The sequence below is a fragment of the Bos indicus x Bos taurus genome, chromosome 17 (genome assembly GCF_003369695.1).
Source record: "Bos indicus x Bos taurus breed Angus x Brahman F1 hybrid chromosome 17, Bos_hybrid_MaternalHap_v2.0, whole genome shotgun sequence".
NCBI classification, from domain to species: domain Eukaryota; kingdom Metazoa; phylum Chordata; class Mammalia; order Artiodactyla; family Bovidae; genus Bos; species Bos indicus x Bos taurus.
The window spans coordinates 55,535,919-55,559,119 of record NC_040092.1 but is presented as its reverse complement, the minus strand read 5'-3'; the positions used below and the strand labels follow the sequence as shown (position 1 = coordinate 55,559,119).

The following is a 23,201-nucleotide window of genomic DNA, read 5'->3' as shown; positions in this document are numbered from 1 at the left end:
TGTCACAAGATGCAGATTGGGCTTTTCCCCTCTTACACTGATAGACTGTGGACATTTTCATGGTGGAGATGCTGTTGTCAAATCTCTGTTTCAGAAAGTAGCTGTACAGAATATATCACAGTGTAGAAAGACTCCTGATGGCATGCCCACTATGGTAATTTCTGGACTATGCAAAGGGACTAAGCTTCTTATTAGAATAGGCTGAAGACATGTCCAGGGCTGTGTTGGCTGTTTTGGTTGTTGTTTACATGTTTGTTTTTCACTAGAATTGAATGGTGATGGAGAGGGTGGAAGACAAAGCCCTCTCCCCCTTCCCTCCTGCCATCACCCCTTAGTACCACAGCTGCTGGCAACTGGAGTGGACAGTCTGGCAGTGAAAATAAAATTCAGGACATCATATGTATTAAAAAATTCCACTACATCTGGCACAGAGGATCAGCAGTACTTAATGTGAGGTAGAAGAGTTATAGTTGGGAGAAGCGTTTATAAAGAGCTGGGAATTGGACTGGATTTTGAGATTAGGTAGGATTAGTGATGGGTGATACAGTGGTAAAGAATCTGCCTGCCGGGTATATGGAATTTAGAAAGATGGTATTGATAACCCTGTATGCGAGACAGCAAAATAGACACAAATATATAGAACAGTCTTTTGGACTCTGTGGGAGAGGGAAAGGGTGGGATGATTTGGAAGAATGGCATTGAAACATGTATAATATCATATGTGAAATGAATCGCCAGTCCGGGTTCTATGCATGATACAGGATGCTTGGGGCTGGTGCACTGGGATGACCCAGAGGGATGGTCCGGATGGTCCAAGGAGGGAGGTGGGAGGGGGGTTCAGGATGGGGAACACGTGTACATCTGTGGTGGATTCATGTTGATGTATGACAAAACCAATACAATATTATAAAGTAATTAGTCTCCAATTAAAATAAATCTATATTCAAAAATAAAAAGAATCTGCCTCCCAATGCAGGAGACTCAAGGCTAGGGTTTGATCTGTGGGTAGGGAAGATCCCCTGGAGGAGGAAATGGCAACCCACTGCAGTATTCTTGCCTGGAAAATTCTATGGACAGAGGAGCCTGGCAGGCTATTGTCCATGGAGTCATAGAGTTCAAAATGACTAAGTACACACAGAATTAGTGAAACAGACAATAGTCTTACTGTAGATTTTATGCCTTCAGAATGACAGGACCACAGGCAAGAAGGTGGAAAAGCATACAGATGACATATCCAGGCCCTGAGTGTGCTCTGGATCTTGTCAAATGCAGTGCAGTGAGAACAAGTGTTACAGTGTTGGTTGGATCAAAAATGTGCATGGTCTAGAATAATGGATTTTACATGGTGATTGTAGGGAAACAGAATTTTGATAATAAGAATTTTGTAGTTATAATAAGTTTGGGGAAGATATATTTGTAGCATCCAGAACTCACTGGAAGCCCAAAGGCAGGAATTCTAGGTATGAGGCTGCCCAAATTCACGTAGATTTGCAGTGACACCTTTGGGATCAAAACCCCAGACATTCATGCTCCAGAGCTCATGCTTATCTCACCGTACCTTGTAAACAGAGAAAATGGAGATGAGGTAAGAGGGATTTGGTGATTACAAAGTCAAAGGTAGAATTTCAAGGAACATTTTCGCTCAGGAGACACATGTAGAAGCCATTTTTCATTGAGTTATGGAGGAACTGGGTAACAAACAGCCCCTCAAGCTGCTAAGATGATTAAGCAGTAGGTTAAACCAGTTACTTGTTTTGCAAAGATCTTATTTCCTGTGCAACTGACCAAAAATTGTGTGTCTTCTATAATTTCCACTCCAATATTCACCTCTTTTCTGTTCATATGGTGGCTTGTTCCTTTTATCCAGGTTCCTGATATTTTTCATGGCCGAGAGACGGTGGGTCTGTGGCTAACATCAGTTAATGACATGTGTTTTGATCTTTCTTTGCTCTACATTGATCTATGTTGCTCTTCAGAAATCTTTTAGTACATAAATGCCGCTTGTTAAGTGGTTTCGGTTTGGGGAGTTGGCTTTGAAAATAATTCAATTTTTTTAAGTGTCCCTTAGAAGAAAATTTTTTCCCTTGCCAGTATGTACAGAAAAGAAACAGGTCTAGTCATAGTGATACAAGCTGTGCATTTGTGCTTTATGCCTTCTTAGGGCATCATTGCCGAGTATAACAAAATCAACGACGTGAAGGAAGATGATGACACGGAGAAGTTCAAGGAAGCCATTGTGAAGTTCCATCGGCTGTTTGGAATGCCCGAGGAAGAGAAACTCGTTAACTATTACTCTTGCAGCTACTGGAAGGGGAAGGTCCCCCGACAGGGCTGGATGTACCTCAGCATTAATCACCTTTGCTTTTATTCTTTTCTGATGGGAAGGGAAGGTGAGTCCTCTAGAATTTCAGAGGGCAGCTTTTGAAAGTCTAGTAAATCTGCAGTTGTAACTGATTTGTGATGACTTAACGTTGAATTCAATCATTTTTGGCTCAGTTGCTATAAACTACTTGATTGTGAGATAATAAAAATTGACCAAAGGTATAATTCATTTAGTAGACAGGGACTTAAATCTGTAATAATCATAACTCAGAATTTTTGTGGTCTAGATTTGTCTTTTGAAACTATCAAGCAGAATATTAATAAATATAAGCACATAAGCTCATAGGAGTTCTGTGAAATTAGAGGGTGGTGTTGTGAGATTCCAGTATCTTGAAAGGATTTTAAGAAGCCACATATTGACCCAGCCTTGTTCTCTGTGCTCAGCCAAGCTGGTCATCCGGTGGGTGGACATCACTCAGCTCGAGAAGAATGCCACGCTGCTTCTACCCGACGTGATCAAAGTGAGCACAAGATCTAGCGAGCATTTCTTCTCTGTATTCCTCAACATCAATGAGACCTTCAAGTTAATGGAGCAGCTCGCCAACATCGCTATGAGGCAGCTCTTAGACAATGAGGGCTTTGAACAAGATCGATCCCTGCCCAAACTGAAAAAGAAATCTCCTAAGAAAGTGTCTGCCCTAAAACGGTAGGTGACAGAGATCTGAAGTCTTACAGACTTTAGAAACAAGAACCCATCTGTTCACTTATGAAAGTTAACCTTTTCTGAACAGCTTCAAGGGTTCAGAACACTTTTCTGGGTATAGATCCAAAACTGAGAACGTCTGCCTAAAGCACTCACAGTTCAGTAAGTGAGGTAGACATGACCAGCTCCAGCACTATAGGTTGGGACCTCTTTTGGTGCTGAGAGCAGAGCACCTTGAGTACACACACAGGGAGACTGGCAGTGAAGGATCTCTCCATGGAGCTGCTCACAGCAGGGCTCTCGAAATTGCTCAGTCAGAGTCAGTAGGATGAATATTACTTTAGACATATTATTTCAGGCAGAGGGACAATATGGTAAGGCAAACAGATGAGAAAAGCACAGAGGAAAGTAAGCTCGTCAACATTTATGGAAGGTGGCTGGGCATGGGATGAAGCTATGCTGTAGAGAAGCCCAGAAGTCTGGATGTAAGAGTGAAGGCTAGAGAGAAGGCAAGGGGAAAGTTGACGTTGTAACGTGTGATGGATGCATGGAATCACCCTTAACTGAGATGGGGACGAGGGAAGGGACAGCATGTCCAAGGGATATGAGGATTCAATTTTGATCAAGTTGAGTTGAGTCGCCTGTAGGGCGTCTAACTAGACATCAGTTCAGTGGGATAAATGGAATTGGTCATCGTTGGTGTACAGCTGGTCGTCGAAACCTGACAAGAGGTCACTGCAATGAAAACGCCTTTGGTGATCTGAGACATGTTTTGATAGCGTGACAAGAAGATGGCTTACTGTGGTGGGCTGAATGCACATGAAAGGCAAGGCAAGGGAATTAGGTCAGTACAGCCTGCTTTGTCGGGAAATTCAATGGTAAAGTAGGGGGTTTGCTCTTTTATAGAACAAAAACATTTGAACAGAAGGTAATATGAAGTAGGCAGGTGGGAAGAGTTTGTTGTTGAGGGTAGCACAAAGACAGAAGGGAGCATGGAGATAAAGCTAGAAGAAAATGAATAATTTAAAAAGTGGCATCTTGGACTTCCCTGGTGGTCCAGTGGTTAGGACTCTATGTTTCCAATGCAGGGGGCTTGGGTTCAATCCCTGGTTGGGGAATTAAGATCCCACATACAAAGCAAAGCTACAAAAAAAAAAAAAGGATCTCACAGCATGCAGAAGGATGCTTGTGTGTGCTGATAGCTCTCCCTTTGAAACAGGTAAAAGAAGGAGGAGGAGGTGAGGTAGCAGGTAGTTTTAGAGACAGAAGGGAGGGAATTGGAGGGCCTGTCTTTGCCTTGTGAAACCAGAAACTGGATCATCAGGGGCTGAAGTGGCTTAAAAGCTTGAGCAAAGATGTTTAAACGATGAACAGGAAGAAGGAACTCATCAGAGAAAAGATCATGGTCACTGGAGGACTCAGCTGGGCTTAGACACTCTGGTTGTCCAGGAAGTGGGCTGTTCCTGTGTTTCAGGCAGTTTTATTGTTTATTCAAGGTGACCACTGACCGCCTGCAGAGTCATATGGCTTATGTGTGTCCTCATTAGGTCATTCTTAAAAGATAAGGCCCCGAGAGTGGCTGCGGATGAGTATAAATGTCATCATCTCTTCAGAAATTACTGTATTCTTTTGGAAAGAGAATTATTTCCTGTCTAGGCCTTGTTTTCCTAAGATCCTTTGACATTTACAGATACTGATTGTAGAATGACTACACAGGGAACCTAAATACATTAAAATGATTTCATTATGCTTTTGGGTCATCATGGAGTTAACTCCTGCAGAAAGCCAAGAAGGTAGAAATAATTCTGACAGGGTGGAAGGGAAAGATGGGCCGGGAAATCTGTTGCCGCATCATTGAGAGGTACTCAAACTTTTCTCCTGTGGGGTGAGTTATTGCTGTTGTTTTCCAGCGATCTGGACGCCAGGGCCAAGAGTGAGAGGTACCGTGCACTCTTCCGGCTGCCCAAAGATGAAAAATTAGATGGCCACACAGACTGCACCCTCTGGACTCCGTTCAACAAAATGCACATTTTGGGGCAGATGTTTGTGTCTACGAACTATATCTGCTTCACCAGCAAGGAAGAGAACCTGTGTAGCCTCATTATCCCACTGCGAGAGGTACGTGGCAGGTGGCAATGGGTGTTTTAAGTTTTGTTGGTAATCTTTTTCTGGGTATCTTACCATCACTGAGTTGGCTTTTAACCATGGGTGAGCGTTCCTAATTCTTTGGTGGCATCTGTCCCTCTTTTTTGTGTTGGCATTGCCCCGAATGACCATGAGACCTGCGAGGTTTCTTCTTCCAGAAGCAGACTGGTGTTTTATTCTTGTTCAGGTAAGGTGAGATCAACAGAGCAGGAGATGACTGTCATTGAAAAGACGCTTGTTATACTCATGGCTCCCATCAGGGGGCGCACGCCATGCTAGAGGGCCCACGGGGGGAAAGCACCCCGTGGGTCAGCAGACAGAGGAGCAGGGAAGGATGTGGACTGGAGTCTTGATTGTGATTTCCTTGGGAAGAAACAGGTGAGACAGGATAAGCAGGCTTGGGATTGGCAAGTTGAAAAATTCCAGCAGGCTCTAGGGCAGAGGCCCTGTCCCTAACTGTCCGGTTCCTGGCCCTGGGGTGACGAGGGCAAGATGAATAGGGGCCCTGAGTGTGAGAGCAGGTGAAGGAGGTCCTTGGGGTTTGGATAGAATGGTTTGCTTGTGAAATGCCTTCTCACAGGTGAGTCCTTTACTGTCTCCAGGAGTTGGTTAACTCTGGGTCAACAAGGCCCTGAGATGTGAAAATATCAAATAGAGAAACTAGAAAGTGTAGTTACTGCTCCTGGCCCACAGCCTGAGCATCTTGATCTTTAGAGAGTGGTCTGGGTTGTGAATCAGAAAGTCAAGATCTGTCGAGTTCGTTGGTTCCCTCTGTTAGAACCAGTGGGACCACTGGCCGCCACGGCCAGATCTGTATCTCTGCAAATTTTGGAGTCTGTACTTTAATAAAGTTCCAGGCTGATGCCCATGGACAATGAAGACTGAGGAACATTATTATTGTACCTGGGTTGGAAGTGGGTTCTCTTGTGTCTTCACAGTGAGAGGTTGTTCTGGTACTTGTGGAGAAGCCTTGCTGTTGGGGTTGAGAAGAAATTCCAGGTTAGGATGTCCAGGGCTGGCAGATCCGCAGTTTCTAACCTGGCTGCTTTCAACCTAGAAATTAAGATGCTTAGAAGCTTTGGCTATTTAATCAAGGTTGAGTCTTTGTTAAGATTTCCTATGGTAAAGGATTCAAGTTTCTCTTTGCCTTACTTTCTTTTTTTTAAAAAAAAAATAATCATTTATGTAAGCAAATTTTCTTGCTTTGTTTTTTTCTTGTTTGCATCATTATCACAGAAAATTATTAAAATACAGACAAATAGGAAGAAAACAAAAACTCCCCCCAGTCCCACTATTCAAAAATGACCACTATTCAAAAATGAACATCCTGCTATATAGCTGCTCAGGCTTTCTATGCATTGCTGTGTAAATGTCATTTATATTATTTAGGTTTAAGAAATAATGAATTTTATTTTTTGCCTATTTCTCTTAACAGTGAGTGTGCACTAAACTTATTTCCATATCATAAAATATTCTTGTATAACTTTTAATGACTGCATATTATTCCATTACTGGATATGTATAATTTATTTCTTCTTCTTATTTAGATTACCTTTGGTTGGACCTTTGCATTATTTTTGTTTGTTCGTTTCCTCCCAAACATATGTATAATTTTCCTTAAATTATAAATTCCTAGAAGTTTAATTGGTGGATTAAAATGAATGCAAAGTGTTAGGCAATGGAAAAATCTAGTTTTCTTTCTTACAGGGTGAGCTCATTGGTATTATAACACATTTGAAGACTAGGAATTATTGGAGGTGAATTCTCAGATGGATGGTTGATCGGTACTTACAACTGGCTCTGAAATGCATCTCATGACTTTTTCCAACAAACTTACCCTCTTTCTCTTAGGGAGTTACTAAACTCTGTGTGTGTGTGTGAGTGTGTGTGTGTGTGTGTGTGTGTGTGGTAATTGACATCATCTACTAGTTTCAGGTTAACATAGTATTGATTTGATATTTGTATATATTATATAATGATCACTATGATAAGTCCAGTTAACATCTATCACCATTCATAGTATGCTATTAAAGTCTGCTATGAAAAATGTCCTTCGTCAAGTACTACCTGAACAAAATAGGGCAGAGTGACCTGGACCCACTAGGGAAACCCATCCTGACATTAAGAATATACTGAGTGTATCATTTATAAATCTGAGTGAGTCATCACTTTGTTTATCCAAAGGTAACTGAGGAACAGAGTGGCTGGAGGCTGCCATCCCATATCAGCTCTCCTGCTCCCCTCCTCTGGGTTCAGTTCAGGGGCTCTGTGTACATTTCAGTGTGATCTACAATAGGATCGTGAGAGCTTGGCGGAGTTAGGAGATTGATGGTTAATACCCTCGGCCCATCTTGTGCTTCCTAGTTTTCCCTAACAAGTAGTAAGGGGAGATAATTCAGGCATATTTCAGGATAAGTCAGAAGGGGGAGGATAGTATGGTGGCATTTAGAAGTAAAGTGTGTTGTGGTTGGAGGGTGCGGCTTGAAAGAAACCCCCAGTGAGACAGCAGTGCTCTTTCTTTACTCCAGTGAATCACTGAGATATATTAATGGTAAATCCTAAACCTCAACTAATGGAAGAAGCAAAGCACTTGCGTTTATTCCTACTCTAGGTTATATAATGACAAAAATGCACTAGGACAGGGCTCCCACCCTCCGTCGGGGTCTGTTTGAGAAGAGAGTGATCTCTCCATGAACTGAGTTCAGCTGATCGATCAGTAGGAGCCTCAAGGAACCTTGCATTCTCCTTGGAACAGCTCCTTTTAGAATTGTGAAGACTCGGGATTGCTGTTGTGTTTAATTTTTTATAAATAAGTGGAAATATTGACTGGAGATTGTTAATATACATTCTGTATGCAGACTTAAGGTAGAGTAAATCAACACATGTTAAATGTTTGCACAGAACCGTGTTGCTATAGATTTTAAAGAAAAGTCTGAACTAGCAGCAAGAAGATAAAGTGATGAGAGTCCTCATTAGGATTTCTAGATGCAGTCTCTCTTCTTTTTTTCAATTATAAATTACCTTGTAAAATGTTCCATATGAAACACCAAGATTTGATTGAATTGAAGCTATCTTACAATTGTAGTTGGTGATGAAAATGTGTCTCATTATTGTGTAGAACATTCCGGTGGAGCTATTACCCTTTCCTGGAGGCACAGAGTTTCAGGGGTAGAATTCTACTAGAACTCATTTGTCAGTGAAAAATACGTGCTAACCTGTGGGACGCTTCCTAGGGTTTCTGTAGGCACTTTCTTGCTGTTGCTTCATGATCCTGGTAGATACTGGACTTCATGCTTGATTTCCTCACGAGCACATAGAATCTATATTTTAGGTGCAGAACTTGAACCTTTCATCCTCTTGGCATTTGCAATTAATTGCAGATGCCTGGTGACTAAAAGAATCATAAACAATCTGTTGGGGAAAAAGGATTTTTTTTTCAGTCTTTTAAAATAAGCATTGTTTACTCTATGTCTGAAGTATCATGGGAAAATCCTTTTCATGATAAAGAAGTTGGTTTCCACCTCTCCCCGCCAATTTCTCTAGCTTCTTTAGCATTGGAGGAAAAAACTCTTAGGTACAATTCTAGGTATCTCAGAATATTCCTTTAAAAATGTATGAATATATATCTAACTTGTACATGTTTATAAAAGCTGAGAACAGAACTCAGGTCCTGCAGTTTTCCCCTTTATGAACCCCACTAATACCTGTTTTGCATCTGTGACCATGCAACTTTTTAGGCAATTCCAGTAGGTTACTTAGCCTTGAAAGGGAGAGAGGTTTTTAAAGTTCTGCTCAGAGGAAATGTCTTTCACATGAAAATGCTGATGAAGAGGTTGAAGTTGAACCTGTCTAGACTGCTTACATGTGGAAATGAAGATGGGAAAGAAACTAAACTCTTAAGTACACAGTCAGCGCCGCTGCAAATAAACCATTTATCTAGAGCTGGCCTTGGGATTTTTCTTCCTAATGTGCTAAAGAATTGTAATCCATTTATCTTAGTTTCCAGTTGATGAAAATCCTTTTATAAACCAGCAAATATATGCCATCATTTCAAAGCTGAAGCACATGCCCCCTGTTTCTACTTTTCTCCTGATGTGGTACTTACTTTGCTACACGCACTAGTATGCACAAATGCACACACACACACAGTCAACCCGTGCAGACAGGGTTGCAGGTAAGCTGTTTATGTCATGTCTGCTCAGATTCAAGCCTTTAAAACTTTGAAGTGGTAAGAGGTGAGGAATGCAAAGCCCTGGGGTCTAAACCAGACGTTTGAAGGATTGGTGGTGTTTTAAAAGCCATATCCACATTAAGCTAATAAAAGGACCCAGTATCATGGGTTGTTTCTCTCTCTTACAGATGAAGCACCAGCTAAGAGTCCTCCCTCTTAAAGTTCCATGAAATTTTAATGAAAGTCAAGGAATTCCTTCCAACAAGGTTTCCCAGCCTTGGCGCTGTTGACGTCTTGGGCCTTAGTGTGTTGGGGGTGGGCTGACTTGGGTCCTGTGCAATGCCAAATGTTTAGCATCATCCTTGACTTCCACCTGTGAGATGCCCGTGGTACCCTCCACTTGGGACTACCAGAAGTGCCTCTAGATGTTGCCAGATGTCTCCTGGGGCTGGGATGGGGACTCACTCTCGATTTATAACTACCAGCAAGATAATTCCGGTTCCAGTTTCATTTATTCTGAGCTGTTTTCTTTTATTGGGACACCATTCAAGAATCTCAACTTGCCTCAATAAAATACGGAGGTTCCTGCCGAGATTGAAAAGCATGGTCTTCTTTCTTCAGTGCTCAGCATCTTCAGAGCTCAGAGGTTGCTGCCAGGTGATCCCTGGGAAGTAATGCTCTTGGTGGCCTCTTTTCTTTTCAGGTGACGATTGTAGAGAAGGCAGACAGCTCCAGTGTGCTCCCCAGTCCCCTGTCCATCAGCACCAGGAACAGGATGACCTTTCTCTTTGCCAACTTGAAGGATAGAGACTTTCTGGTGCAGAGGATCTCTGACTTCCTGCAGCAGACGACCTCCAAAATATACTCAGACAAGGAATTCGCAGGAAGCTACAACAGTTCGGATGATGAGGTCAGTGGAAGGCACCTGCGGGGTTGGTTCATCCTATTTCTCTTCCCTGGGGAGTGTTCACCTCCTGGTCTGTTTTGTTTGATCTTGAAGCTTTGCAGCTGTGCTGAGATGAACCAACTACTCTGATGTCCAGAGCAGACATCTCATTTAAATCTCATGGTGTTTGTATTTAGGATCATAGAATTGGACATCTAGTCTCACCCTCTTCTTTCACCATTGAAGGCGTTATGAAGTGATTTGTCCTGATTACATAGCAGGTGACTCTGGTCTAAGTGACTCTGTTGGGAATTATACAGAGGTCACTCAGTAAAGTCTCAAACCTGAAACACAACATTATTAGGATGATTTTATTATGATACAATACGAATTGTGTCCCTATTGAATTAGGCTCTGAATCCACATCCAGGGAAACTGGGCCCTGAAAGATACATGATTAGCTCAAGTGATAGAATGACTTGCAGTGAAAATACGTTGTAAAGCTGGCAAGCTCCTGTTTACCTGCTCCAAGTTTCTGTGGGCATTTTTGAGGCACCAGAAACTAGATAGGAGGCAAGGAAGGTGGTCCCATCAGCAGTTGACTCAACCACGTCACGCTTTGCATGCATACTAATCAGAGAGATAAGTTTCCAACCAGTTTGTTGTAAAAATGAATCTAAAATACAGAGGAGGCATTTCCCTGGTGATCCAGTGGTTAAGACTCCGTGCCTCCAATGAAGGGGATGCAGGTTCGATCCCTGATTGGGAAACTTCATGCTATGGGGCACAGCCAAAAAATAAAATACAGAGGAAACCTACTGGTAGCATCGAAGCTCTGTGGCCCATGATCCCATCTAATTCTCACCAAAATGCTGGCTTGTGGACTTCCTCCTGCTACATCACCTAGCAAGACATCTCTTGGGAACCATGGTGAGGCTATTAGTGTCTGTCCGGAGGACAGTCAGGTGGTTTGGTGGTAAAGAACCTGCCTGCCAATGCAGGAGACACAGGAGACATGGGGTTTGGTCCCTGGATCGGGAAAATGACAACCCACTCCAGTGTTCCTGCCTTGATAATCCCGTGGACAGAGGAGCCTGGCGGACTACAGTCCATGGGGTCTCCAAGAGTCAGACACGACTGAGCACAGAAAGGCGGAGCAGAGAATGTTGAAGAAGTAGATTCTGCAGCTCAAATCGTCCCCGCCTCGTGTTACTCTCTGCGTTGGCAGGTGTATTCTCGGCCCAGCAGCCTCGTTTCCTCCAGTCCCCAGAGGAGCACCAGCTCCGATGCCGATGGCGAGCGCCAGTTCAACCTCAACGGCAACAGTGTCCCCACAGCCACACAGACCCTGATGACCATGTATCGGCGGCGGTCTCCTGAGGAGTTCAACCCGAAATTGGTGAGTGCCACCTCCTCTTGCCCCGAACTTTCTGTATTAGAACAGGAATGTTTTTTAAAAATCTTTTAAAATAAACTCATCAATACATCACTGGACAGTTTCCTACAAGGGAAGGATATTTTTTTAAAAATACAAAGGACATATAAATATAACATACAATGACATATTTGTATGTCATCGGGTTTCAGAGTGGCTTCATTGTGAAAGGAGATGGGTCATATATTTCTATATGCAGGTGACATTTTTCATTTTTGTTTTTTAACCGTTGTTTAAGTAACCAACAAGTAAGTACATAAGGTCTCAGGCCACATTTAGCAAACATCCACTCTGTTTCACTTGGAGGGGTAGACATAAAGCCGTAAGTAACATTTGCATCCTCCTGACCCATCTCAGGTAAGTGGCATTCTGACTCTGGGCCAGAAAGTTTCATGGCAGATCCACAGGCTCTGGTATATGAGTCAGGTCACAGAAGGTCTTCAGAAAATCTGAGTTCTTTGTTCTCATGAATTCTGTCCAGAACTTACCAGCTCCATTCTCCAGGGAAAATGTTCTGACTTTCCGTCAAACTTGTCCTTACCATTCTCAAAGTACTTTGGGTGTAATGATGCTACGTCATCCCTTTCAGGCCAAAGAGTTTTTGAAAGAGCAGGCCTGGAAGATTCACTTTGCAGAGTACGGGCAAGGGGTCTGCATGTACCGCACAGAAAAGACCCGGGAGCTGGTGCTGAAGGGTGTCCCTGAGAGCATGCGCGGGGAGCTCTGGCTGCTGCTGTCAGGTACGGCGGGGCTGGAGAGGGAGCACCCCTCCAGAGTGTGGGGAGCCCCGGGGCTGCCCTCAGCCTTCCATCGTGCCTCAGGGCTATTTCAAATATGTAACCCCCACCTCAGCCCAGGGGTCTAATCCCTAATCAGTGAAGTACAAATCGATTTACCCTCTCATTACATATGTGTGTGTCTGTACATATGCGTGTGTGCTGAGTCGCTTCAGTCGTGTCTGACTCTTTGCAACCTCATGGACTGCAGCCCGCCAGGCTCCTCTGTCCACGGGATTCTCCAGGCAGGAATACTGGAGTGGGTTGCCACTTCCTACTCCAGGGGATCTTCTGGACCCAGAGATCAAAGCCGAGACTCCTGTATTGGCAGGTGGATTCTTAAAACACTATGCCATCTGGGAAGCCTGTGTATATATATACACATATTTAACCTATAAGAACTTATTTAATTATATAATATGTACATATATATGTGTGTATTTTTATATGTACATATTTGTATATATGTATATGTGTACATACACCTTATACTTGCATAAATTATATTTAACTAGATTTATAGTTAAGTGGTTGTGTCCAGGGTTTGTCTGGCTTTAAGAATCATAACCTGCAGCTATGTCACAGCAGTGGTTCTTGCCCACCTCTGCGTCCTCCCACCCCGCACCGAGGAGCTCCCCTCCACAGCAGTGGCTCCTCACTGCCAGGAACATGCTCCCTGCCCCCTGCAATTCTGAAAATCCCTCTTCATCCTTCCTCCTACTCTTCAGTATGGCTCTTTGTGAGCCCTTCATAATTTCAGTTTTTAAACTTGTTTTGAGAGACAATGCCTCCTTTTCACGTGAAATCATAAGGAAAACCCTGATAAAATGCAAGCAAGGCTGCTTGGTTGGAGAACTGAGACGGCTTCAGCTTCAGCTTGACTTTCTCTGCCCACTTCCCTGTTCTTGTGTGAGCAGCCCCTTTGGGCTGTCTGTGGAAGTTCCTTGGAACACAGTTTCTAGGTTGGAAGCCTCTACCTTTAGGGAGGGTTTTTTGTTTGTGTGTGTGTAGGGAGGTTTGTAGGGAGGTTTTTAAAAAATGCATTATTATTTTTTTTATTGAAGCATAGTTTAACAGTACTGTTAGTTTCAGGCACACAGCATAACCATCCAGTTGTCTTTTTTTCTGATTATTTTGCCTTACAGGTTATTACAAGACATTGACTATAATGCCCTGTGCTATACAGTAAATCCTTGCTACTTAACCTGTTGTATGACTAGCAGTTTGTATCTGTTAATCCCATTCTGTAATTTGTCCCTCTCCCATCTTCTTCCCCACTTTGGTAACCATGAGTTTGTTGTCTGTGTCTGTGAGCCTGTTTCTGTTCTGTATCTAAGGTCATTTGTACTCTTGTTTAGGCTTCACGTATAAGTGATATCATAGAGTGTGTGTGTGAGAGAGAGAGAGATAGAGAATCACTCTGTCGTGGTCAACTCTCCGCGATCCCATGGACTGTAGCTCAGCAGGCTCCTCCATCCATGGGACTCTCCAGGCAAGAATACTGGAGTGGGTAGCCGTTCGCTTCTCCAGGGGATCATAGCGAACAGGGGAGTTTTTAAGCTGCCGGCTTCCAGTGGAGCAGGAAGAGGGAAGGGGCCAGGATTGAAGTTACAGCCGGGCTGTGGCTGTGACACACAGGTCCTCACAGGAGGAAGGTGAAGGCGCCGGGTCAGGCAGCCAAGGCCGGGGCTCCCACTTTCTGATGCTGGGTCCGTCTGGTGTTTCCCAGGTGCCATCAACGAGAAGGCCACCCACCCTGGCTACTATGAGGACCTCGTGGAGAAGTCCATGGGGAAGTACAACCTCGCCACGGAGGAGATTGAGAGGGACCTGCACCGCTCCCTTCCAGAACACCCCGCTTTCCAAAACGAAATGGGCATTGCGGCTCTGAGGAGAGTCTTGACAGCTTATGCTTTTCGAAATCCTAACATTGGGTATTGCCAGGTGAATGTCACAGATGGGTAAGACTTTAAAAAAAAAAAAAAAGTGTTCTGCCAGCCGGTAAGTAATAAGAAAGGCTTTATGGGGGACTTCCCTGGTGGGTCCAGTGGCTAAGATTCCACACCCCCAGGGGGCCCGGGTTCGATCCCTGGTTAGGGAACTAGATCCTGTATGCTGTCGCTAAGACCCGGTACAGCCAAATAAATAAGTATTTATTTAAAAAGAAGAAAGGCTTTATGGTTAAGAGAGCAGTTACTGTACCAGGGTCTCTCGACCTTGGTAGTGTTGGCATTGTGGACTGAATAATTCTTTGTGTGGGGCTGTCCTGTGCTTTGGAGAATGTTTAGTGACATTCCTGCTTAATAACATGTTTAATAACGTCTTCTCACGAAATGCCAGTGCTCCCCACTTGTGACAACTAAATGTTTTTGGACCTTGTCAGATGTACTCGGGGAAGCGTGCTCTCCCAGAGCAGAGAAATACTCCACTGAGCAGAGGAGCCAAGGGATAAGAGTGCCCTTTCTGGATCCACCACCATCTGGTGGCCTGGCTGGTCACTCACTGGTCATGAGCATATCTGGGCACCAAGCCTTTAATTCTGCATTCTGGGTTCCCCAGTGCTCCTACCCTTTGCAACTCCTAAGCAATTAATTTCCTTGAGAATGTAGCTCTTATATGCTATGGCTATATTTTAAGGCCCACTAAAATAAATGTGTAATTCAGTATTAAAAAATGTTACCCATATACCAGCCACAATGATTGCTTGTATATGTTAGTATGGATAGCACAATTTGGAAAGCTCTAAGATAGTGTCTTTAGATTGAAAGGCTACATATGTACCCAGAGAGACCTTCTTTGACCATCTAGTTGAAACCTAAAGCAGGCTTACTTCCTCGAAACCTGAATACCGTGCGTGCACACACACACAGACACACACAGACACACACACAGACACACACACAGAGACACACACAGACACACACACACAGACACACACACACACATATCACAGGTCTCCCTGTACATTTTATCTTTTTGATAGCAGTTAATTTAAAATATACCTCCAAATTGATTAATCAACTTTTACATCTCTTTTATCTCTCTGACCCCTGGATTTATGCCCTGTGAGATTTTTCACCGCTGTGCCCCCTCCTTTTCCCCAATACTTAGTCCAGAGCCTGTTACCAAGTAGAACCTCAAAAGAAACTTACCTTGACTGAATGACAAAGAAACCAGCCATGACCATGATCATGTAGTAGGCAGGTTAATTCTCAAGTGGAATTTTAATGATTTCTATAAAGAAATTTATATTAAAAAATTTATATAAAATTGTTTTATTTCTATAAAAAATTTAAATGATTTCTATAAAATCTTCTTTAAAGATTTCAATAGACTTGGGAACCTATTGAGTCAGGCTTACAAGGAAGAGCCTATTAGACCAAAATTCCTTTTTTGACATTTATATTGTAGGAATCTGATGAACATTTACCGGTTTCTCCAGGATCAAAAGAAGTACAGGAGGGAGCTGGCTTCTAATATAATAGAGTTCATATTTATCTTTTGATCTTCTCCTTATTAATTAAGAGGACTATTAAAGTAGTTGAGCCTGGAGTGCTTATGAGCTAGCTGATAATATCTTTTAATAAAGTAGGTTACTTTAGAATTAAACCCCTTTTACTTATCACTACCATCCTTATCCAGATAGAAATAATGGGCGAGGACTCCAACTTTGAAAGGTTTCATTGTTCCCTGAAGAGCGCCTCAAGCCATGCGTACTTGGTGATAGAAACAATTACGGAAGATTAAAAGGGAAATATTCACCTCACCAGATTAAGGATTACAAACACTGAGACTAATAGGTTGAAAGCTTTGTCAAATAGGCTTTGAACATAGTTTTTGAATGAGGATCTGGTGCATATTAAATGAGGTCCTTGGTGCATATTGGTGTTCATGGAGCCCTTAACAGTTAACAGGCAAAAACACACACACACACACACACACAAAACAACAAACAAAAGCAAAACACTTAGCAGGGTGAAGCTCTAAGGGTTTTTACATTTTTTAAAAGTTGTAAACAAAACAAAACCCAGAAGAATGTGTGTATGTAAAGCCTTTACACGTTTATTATCTGTTCTTTTGTGGAAAAAGTCTGCTGGCTCCTTTGGGACTAACTCAGTCGTTTCTCAGGTTAACAAAGGTGCTCATATGTTAAAATGTGTCTGATGTGTTTTAAATGTATCTGATGACATCTTCTTTCATCCCTTTAGGCCATGAACATTGTCACATCGGTGCTGCTGCTTTATGCCAAAGAGGAGGAAGCTTTCTGGCTGCTGGTGGCTTTGTGTGAACGCATGCTCCCTGATTACTACAACACCAGGGTGGTTGGTACGTGAGGATGCAATTAATTTATAACCCTTATCTCATCAGGAAAATGTTTCTAGAACCAGGAAACCAGCTGTAACCCCATTTCCAGTCACTATCAGCCAAAAGAGTGTCAGACAACTCCAGTTTCCCAAAATGGGAATAAGAGGGCTTGGATCAGTATGGATTGTACACAAAGGAGCACCGTGGAGCTTCTCCCCATGGAAAGAATATACGTCTCACTGCTTAGAAAACACTCAATGTGGGTGTCTGTGGCATGTGAGAGCTACACCAGGCACACAGATCACCAGTCCCCAAAGGTTTAATAGTACTTTCATGAAGAGCTTGGAATCTGTGGAAAGCAGAAGGATTCAGAAAAGGAGTGGGCAGAATAGCATATAAAAATATATTCAGAGCTCAGTTTCTAAGGTATTTTTCAGAACTGGTTTCACCAGTTCATCGCTCACCAGCGATGGTGAGCATTTAAATAAATTATTGGTGTCTCTCTGCATAATCCCCTCCAGTGTTAGACATTCATTTTAGCAAGACAAGCTTTTCATTGCTAGTATAGCAAAAGGTGTACTTTATGCTCTCCTCTTATGTTCTGTCTTCATTTCTAAACTTTTGCACAGTAACTTGATTGATTGGAAATACTCTCCAGAAACGTCAGGAAGTTGATCATGAATGTGTACAGCTGGAATGCTTATACTTTGCGGGGGTGGGGGTTGGGGGGAACCAAACAGTTATTTAAAGAAACAATTCCTTTATGGGGACCAAGCATCCAGAAGAGTGGTTTTTTTCTTTAAGAGTTTGCCAAGAAATGAACCTACTTAGATGTATATTTCATGCCTAGCCAAACATCATGTTGCCAGCAAAATAATTGTGTGTCAGGGAAATCTCGTAAGTTGACCTTTTCCACAGCTCTTAGAGGCGTGATGTTATTGCTCTTTTATGATCAAGAAGCAGGGGAGGAAGGCCCCAGAAAGAGAAGATGCAGTCAGAACTCATCTGGTGACTTGGTTGTGCTGATACCTTCGTCTAGTAACGTAGCAATTAGAGTTCTGTCTCAGTAGCAGTTGTCAACTGGATTATTTTCGCCAAGCTAGTGGCTTGGGTTCATTTGTGAGAAGGTGCTGTTGGTTAACGCGTGACCTTTTGCATCTGCCCCGCTGCAGGTGCGCTGGTGGACCAGGGTGTCTTCGAGGAGCTGGCCCGGGACTATGTCCCGCAGCTGTATGACTGCATGCAGGACCTGGGTGTGATCTCCACCATCTCCCTGTCCTGGTTCCTCACCCTTTTTCTCAGCGTGATGCCCTTTGAGAGCGCAGTGGTGGTTGTCGACTGTTTCTTCTATGAAGGAATCAAAGTGATATTCCAGTTGGCCCTGGCTGTGCTCGATGCAAACGTAGACAAGCTTTTGAACTGCAAGGACGACGGGGAGGCTATGACCGTTTTGGGAAGGTATTTCTCACCCTGGGCTTTCTTATCTGTACCTTCCATCTGCCTTTCTCCTTGGTTCTGTGAGTCTTATATGCCCTGATGGTTATCATAGGACCCACTTCTCTGTGTGATTGAGGATTTTTTTTTTTATTATTATTATTCTTTGTCTTTGGAAGTAAAGACGATTAACTATACTTCAGTTTAAAAATAATAATAAAATTTTAAAAAGAAGTGAAGGGATTTTCATTCACTCTTAAGGAAATTCTAGTCTTCTGATATGCAGAGTTTGCAGAAAATAGGTGGACAGCTGTAAACAGAGAATTCTGGATTCGCCTCCCAGTGACTCCGGATTCCTTTCTTCTTCAGGTATTTGGACAGCGTGACCAATAAAGACAGCACGCTGCCCCCCATCCCTCACCTCCACTCCCTGCTCAGTGATGACGTGGAGCCCTATCCTGAGGTTGACATTTTCAGACTCATCAGAACTTCCTATGAGGTAGGTCTGCCTGGGCTCACAACACTCTGCGTGCTCAGAGGGCCTCCGCTGGATGTGTGCCACATGCTTCCGTTGCTAACCCAGGGTGTCCCTGCTTCCCTCCTGGTTCTGAGAACTGGTTGTCGAAGCAAGCAGCTCCCCACCAGCTGACAGCTTCGAGCTCCAGAGAGGGCCACCGAATGAATGGGCCAAACACCACGGAGCAGTTGCGTGACCCGCTCAGGCCTCCGACTCTTGGCTTTGCCCACCTCGTAGGCTGATCAAGCAGCAGCTCGATTTCAGCTCTGGGTGGGTTGAGGAGGGGCTGTTGAAAGCAAGCATGGGGAGGTTGACCCTCCTGTGCTCATGCCAAGTCCTTGGGTCTCCTGGGAAGCAGACGAGCCAGTCCTCTTATGTGGGGGATGCATAGGATACTCTCGCCTCCTGAGAAGAACCAGACTCCTGGGACTCCTCTCAGATTGCTCGACCCGGGTTGGGGAAGGTATGTTCCGGTCCACAATGACCCCAGATCTGGTCCTGAATCCACAAAAGAGCCAGTGGCGCTGGGTACCTCATAGCACTTGTGGTTTTTGGCATTCCAGGGCTCAGGACCCATAATACTTGTGGTTTGTTCATTTCCTGATCATTAAGGAAGAGTGTGAATGTTTCGCTGAGCACACCAGGCCCTCTCCAGATGTTTTGGGATCATGTACCTGGTGATTGTCAGCATTCCAGCTAGCAGCAGCCTGTATACTGGAGAGATGGTGACCTCTGGCTGAGGTCAGAAAATCTCTCTTAAAGAGAAAAAAAAAAAAAAAAATAGGTGCTTTTAAAAAAAATTGGTATGGATCCAGACACCTTTTCAGAAATGTGTGCCCTTAACTCAAAATAGAAGAAAGGCTGATAGTTTATTATTTCAGAAAATTTTTGTTAGCACTCCATACATATTAAAAAGAAAACATTTGGGGTATGTTTTTAGTATCATAAAAGTAACGCAGGCTTATTGTAAAATAATGTAGAGACTGAACACATGTGAAAGAAAAACTGTATCCTGTGAGCATCTCACCTTATCTCCCTCCAGTATGTTTTCATATTTGCAATTTATACTTAAGTACAAGTATCTGCTTAAAAGTGCTTTGTAACTTTCCGTTTTTTACTTAAAATACATGATGAACATTCTCTGATATTTAATATATTGTTTGTTCGCAGGTTTTCATAGATTGTTAGTATTCTGCTTTAATGGGGTGCCAAGACTTATTTAGCTGGTCCCTTCCGTTGGATATTTACTTAGGTTGCTTCCAAATTTTCAGTAGCATATTGGCAAATTTGTATGGTATTATTATGTGTATATAATATGTATGATACTATATATTATATAAAAGTTTCTACACAAATAATACATCTCTGACTTTTTTCTTAGAGTCCGTTCTTAGGAATAGATTTCCAGTAGTAGATCAAAAAGTATGAATTATTTCCAAGCTCCTGGCACACCCTGTGCAGTTTCTGTATAGATTTTCCTGATTTAAATTTTCACTAGTAGAGGTTAAGAATGTCTGTTTCACTTCACTGTCTCCAAAACTGGTTATTATCATAATGCATTTTTTAAAAAAATCACTGCCCCAGGACTTTTAACAGTCCTCCATCAGAAATGTTGAAAGATTATTTTTCCAGAAAAAGAGCTCATGTGACTGACAGCAATAGTTATTATTATAGCTGTGGGTTGTTTTTCTAAAGGCATCCCCCGAAACCTTTATTGTGAAGAGAATTCTAGACCCAAGTAATAAAGCTTGGTATGTAGAAACTCAGCTTTGTTCTTCACAACAGATAAGCTAAGGTCTTGCTGAGGTCAGCACGTGGCCCGTTTTAATGGGAAGGAGTGGAGATGGAAGCAAGACCAGAGCTGGTGTCCTTTTCCTTCCTGTCTGTCTGGTCCCTGATGGCGCCCCTCAGGCTGCCAAGAGCCCTATCTCAGGACACACCCATAGTTTCCTTCCTCTGCCTGGGAAGACAACCTTGTTTATTTTTACCAATGCCTACATCACCTGCTCTTTCAATGCACAATGGTTTGCTTTTTGTTTTCTCTGCTTAGTGGCACTGCCCTACTAATAAGCCTCCAGTGCCTTCCCAATGCCTTATCTGTGTGCACTTGCCAAGTCGCTTTAGTCATGTCTGAGTCTGTGAAATCGCATGGATTGTAGCCCGCCGGCCTCCTCTGTCCTTGAGATTCTCCTGGCAAGAATACTGGAGTGGGTTGCCATGCCCTCCTCCAGGGGATCTCCCCAACTCAGGGATTGAGCTCACGTCTCTTAGGTCTCCTGCATTGGCAGGAGGGTAATTTACCACTAGTGCCACCTGGGAAATCCCCATTACCTTAATAGGTCATCCTAAAGACAGCACCGCAAAGTCTTGCCTTTCCTTTTTTGTTTTTCCATCTCCTATTAGATTCAGTTCAGTTCAGTCGCTCAGTCGTGTCCCACTCTTTGCGACCCCATGAACCGCAGCACGCCAGGCCTCCCTGTCTATCATCGACTCCCGGAGTTCACTCAGACTCACGTCCGTCGAGTCAGTGATGCCATCCAGCCATCTCATCCTCTGTCGTTCCCTTCTCCTCCTGCCCCCAATCCCCCCAGCATCAGTCTTTTCCAGTGAGTCAACTCTTCTCATGAGGTGGCCAAAATACTGGAGTTTCAGCTTTAGCATCATTCCTTCCAAAGAAATCCCAGGGCTAATATCCTTCAGAATGGACTGGTTGGATCTCCTTGCAGTCCAAGGGACTCTCAAGTCTTCTCCAACACCACAGTTCAAAAGCATCAATTCTTCGGCACTCAGCCTTCTTCACAGTCCAACTCTCACATCCATACGTGACCACAGGAAAAACCATAGCCTTGACTAGACGGACCTTTGTTGGCAAAGTAATGTCTCTGCTTTTGAATATACTATCTAGGTTGGTTATAACTTTTCTTCCAAGGAGTAAGTGTCTTTTAATTTCATGGCTGCAGTCACCATCTGCAGTGATTTTGGAGCCCCAAAAGAATAAAGTCTGACACTGCTTCCACTGTTTCCCCATCTAGTTCCCATGAAGTGATGGGACCAGATGCCATGATCTTCGTTTTCTGAATGTTGAGCTTTAAGCCAACTTTTTCACTCTCCTCTTTCACTTTCATCAAGAGGCTTTTGAGTTCCTCTTCACTTTCTGCCATAAGGGTGGTGTCATCTGCATATCTGAGGTTATTGATATTTCTCCTGGCAATCTTGATTCCAGCTTGTGCTTCTTCCAGTCCAGCATTTCTCATGATGTACTCTGCATATAAGTTAAATAAGCAGGGTGAGAATATACAGCCTTGACGAACTCCTTTTCCTATTTGAAACCAGTCTGTTGTTCCATGTCCAGTTCTAACTGTTGCCTCCTGACCTGCATACAGATTTCTCAAGAGGCAGGTCAGGTGGTCTGGTATTCCCATCTCTTTCAGTGGTCCTCAATTCTGCCTGAGCATTCAAATCCCTTAAAAAAATTTTTTTTAAGCCAAGCTTTTAAAAATATAAATTCTTAGGCTCCCTTCTAGACCAGTTACCTTTGTATCTTGGTATGACACCTGAGAAGAAATATTTTTCAAAAGTTCCCAGGTGATTCTGGAGCCCGGTGGGGGCTGAGAGTCACTGCCCTAGATGCAGAATGGGGCCACTAGACGCCCAGGTGGATTTTAACCCGGTTATACGACAGACAACAGTGTTCTGAAGCAGGTGACTCCTTGCTTTCTGTGCTTCAGGATAGTTAGCCAGGAAAATAGATAAGTAGGAAGAATACCGAAAGCACGTTCAGCCTTGAGATCCCAGGATGCTGCAGGTCGATCACCTTTCTCCTGATGAGTAGATGTGATAACTGTCTTCATAAATGCCTCATAGCAGAAATCTCACGCATCGTGAAGTTCTCCCAGTTTGAGAGACAATTTTCTTCTGTTTGGGCCCTGTGTGCCATTTTGTTAGACACACAGACATGGTAGATAAAGCCCCAGCCTTCAGGTTTAATCCATAGACTGCGATGAGCCTCCTGGAAGACAGAGAGCACATTAATAGCAGACTTATGGCAGGCATGGGAGCACCTCAGAGTTTCTTCATGTTCAAGATAGCCCACCCAGAGCATTTGAGAAATGTTAAGCAAGGGGATGACAGAGGATGAGGTGGTTGGATGGCATCACCAACTCAATGAACATGAGTTTGGGCAAGCTCCAGGAGTTGGTGATGGACAGGGAAGACTGGCATGCTGCAGTCCATGGGGTTGCCAAGAGTCTGAGACTCTTGGGACGTGACTGAGAGACTGAACTGAGCTGCGGTGGGGAAAGGAGGTGGCTGATCAAACACGAGGAGGAGTTTTTGCAGAAGGACAGACAGTTTGAAAGGTCAGATTAATGTGTTGGGCTTATTAATTTTGGTGATAACAGCTGTCACTCATGGAGAACCCACCTCGTGTGGGACAGGTGCCAGGTGCTTCATCGATAGCCCCACTAGGTCCATGTTCACACATTTTAAGGTTAAAATGTACGTTGAG

At 43.4% G+C, this 23,201-nt stretch overlaps 1 protein-coding gene across 1 annotated transcript in view; it reads left to right on the top strand.

Annotated features, from left to right (window-relative positions):
• Positions 1-23,201, top strand: part of TBC1D9 (TBC1 domain family member 9) — a 128,594-nt gene that overhangs the window by 77,991 nt on the left and 27,402 nt on the right. The window contains exons 4-13 of the mRNA XM_027567405.1: positions 2,162-2,390; positions 2,767-3,028; positions 4,936-5,143; positions 10,045-10,251; positions 11,456-11,626; positions 12,252-12,402; positions 14,168-14,382; positions 16,647-16,764; positions 17,916-18,201; positions 18,547-18,676. Coding sequence (XP_027423206.1) covers positions 2,162-2,390; positions 2,767-3,028; positions 4,936-5,143; positions 10,045-10,251; positions 11,456-11,626; positions 12,252-12,402; positions 14,168-14,382; positions 16,647-16,764; positions 17,916-18,201; positions 18,547-18,676 — 1,977 coding nt within the window. The remainder of the gene's footprint in view (positions 1-2,161; positions 2,391-2,766; positions 3,029-4,935; positions 5,144-10,044; positions 10,252-11,455; positions 11,627-12,251; positions 12,403-14,167; positions 14,383-16,646; positions 16,765-17,915; positions 18,202-18,546; positions 18,677-23,201) is intronic.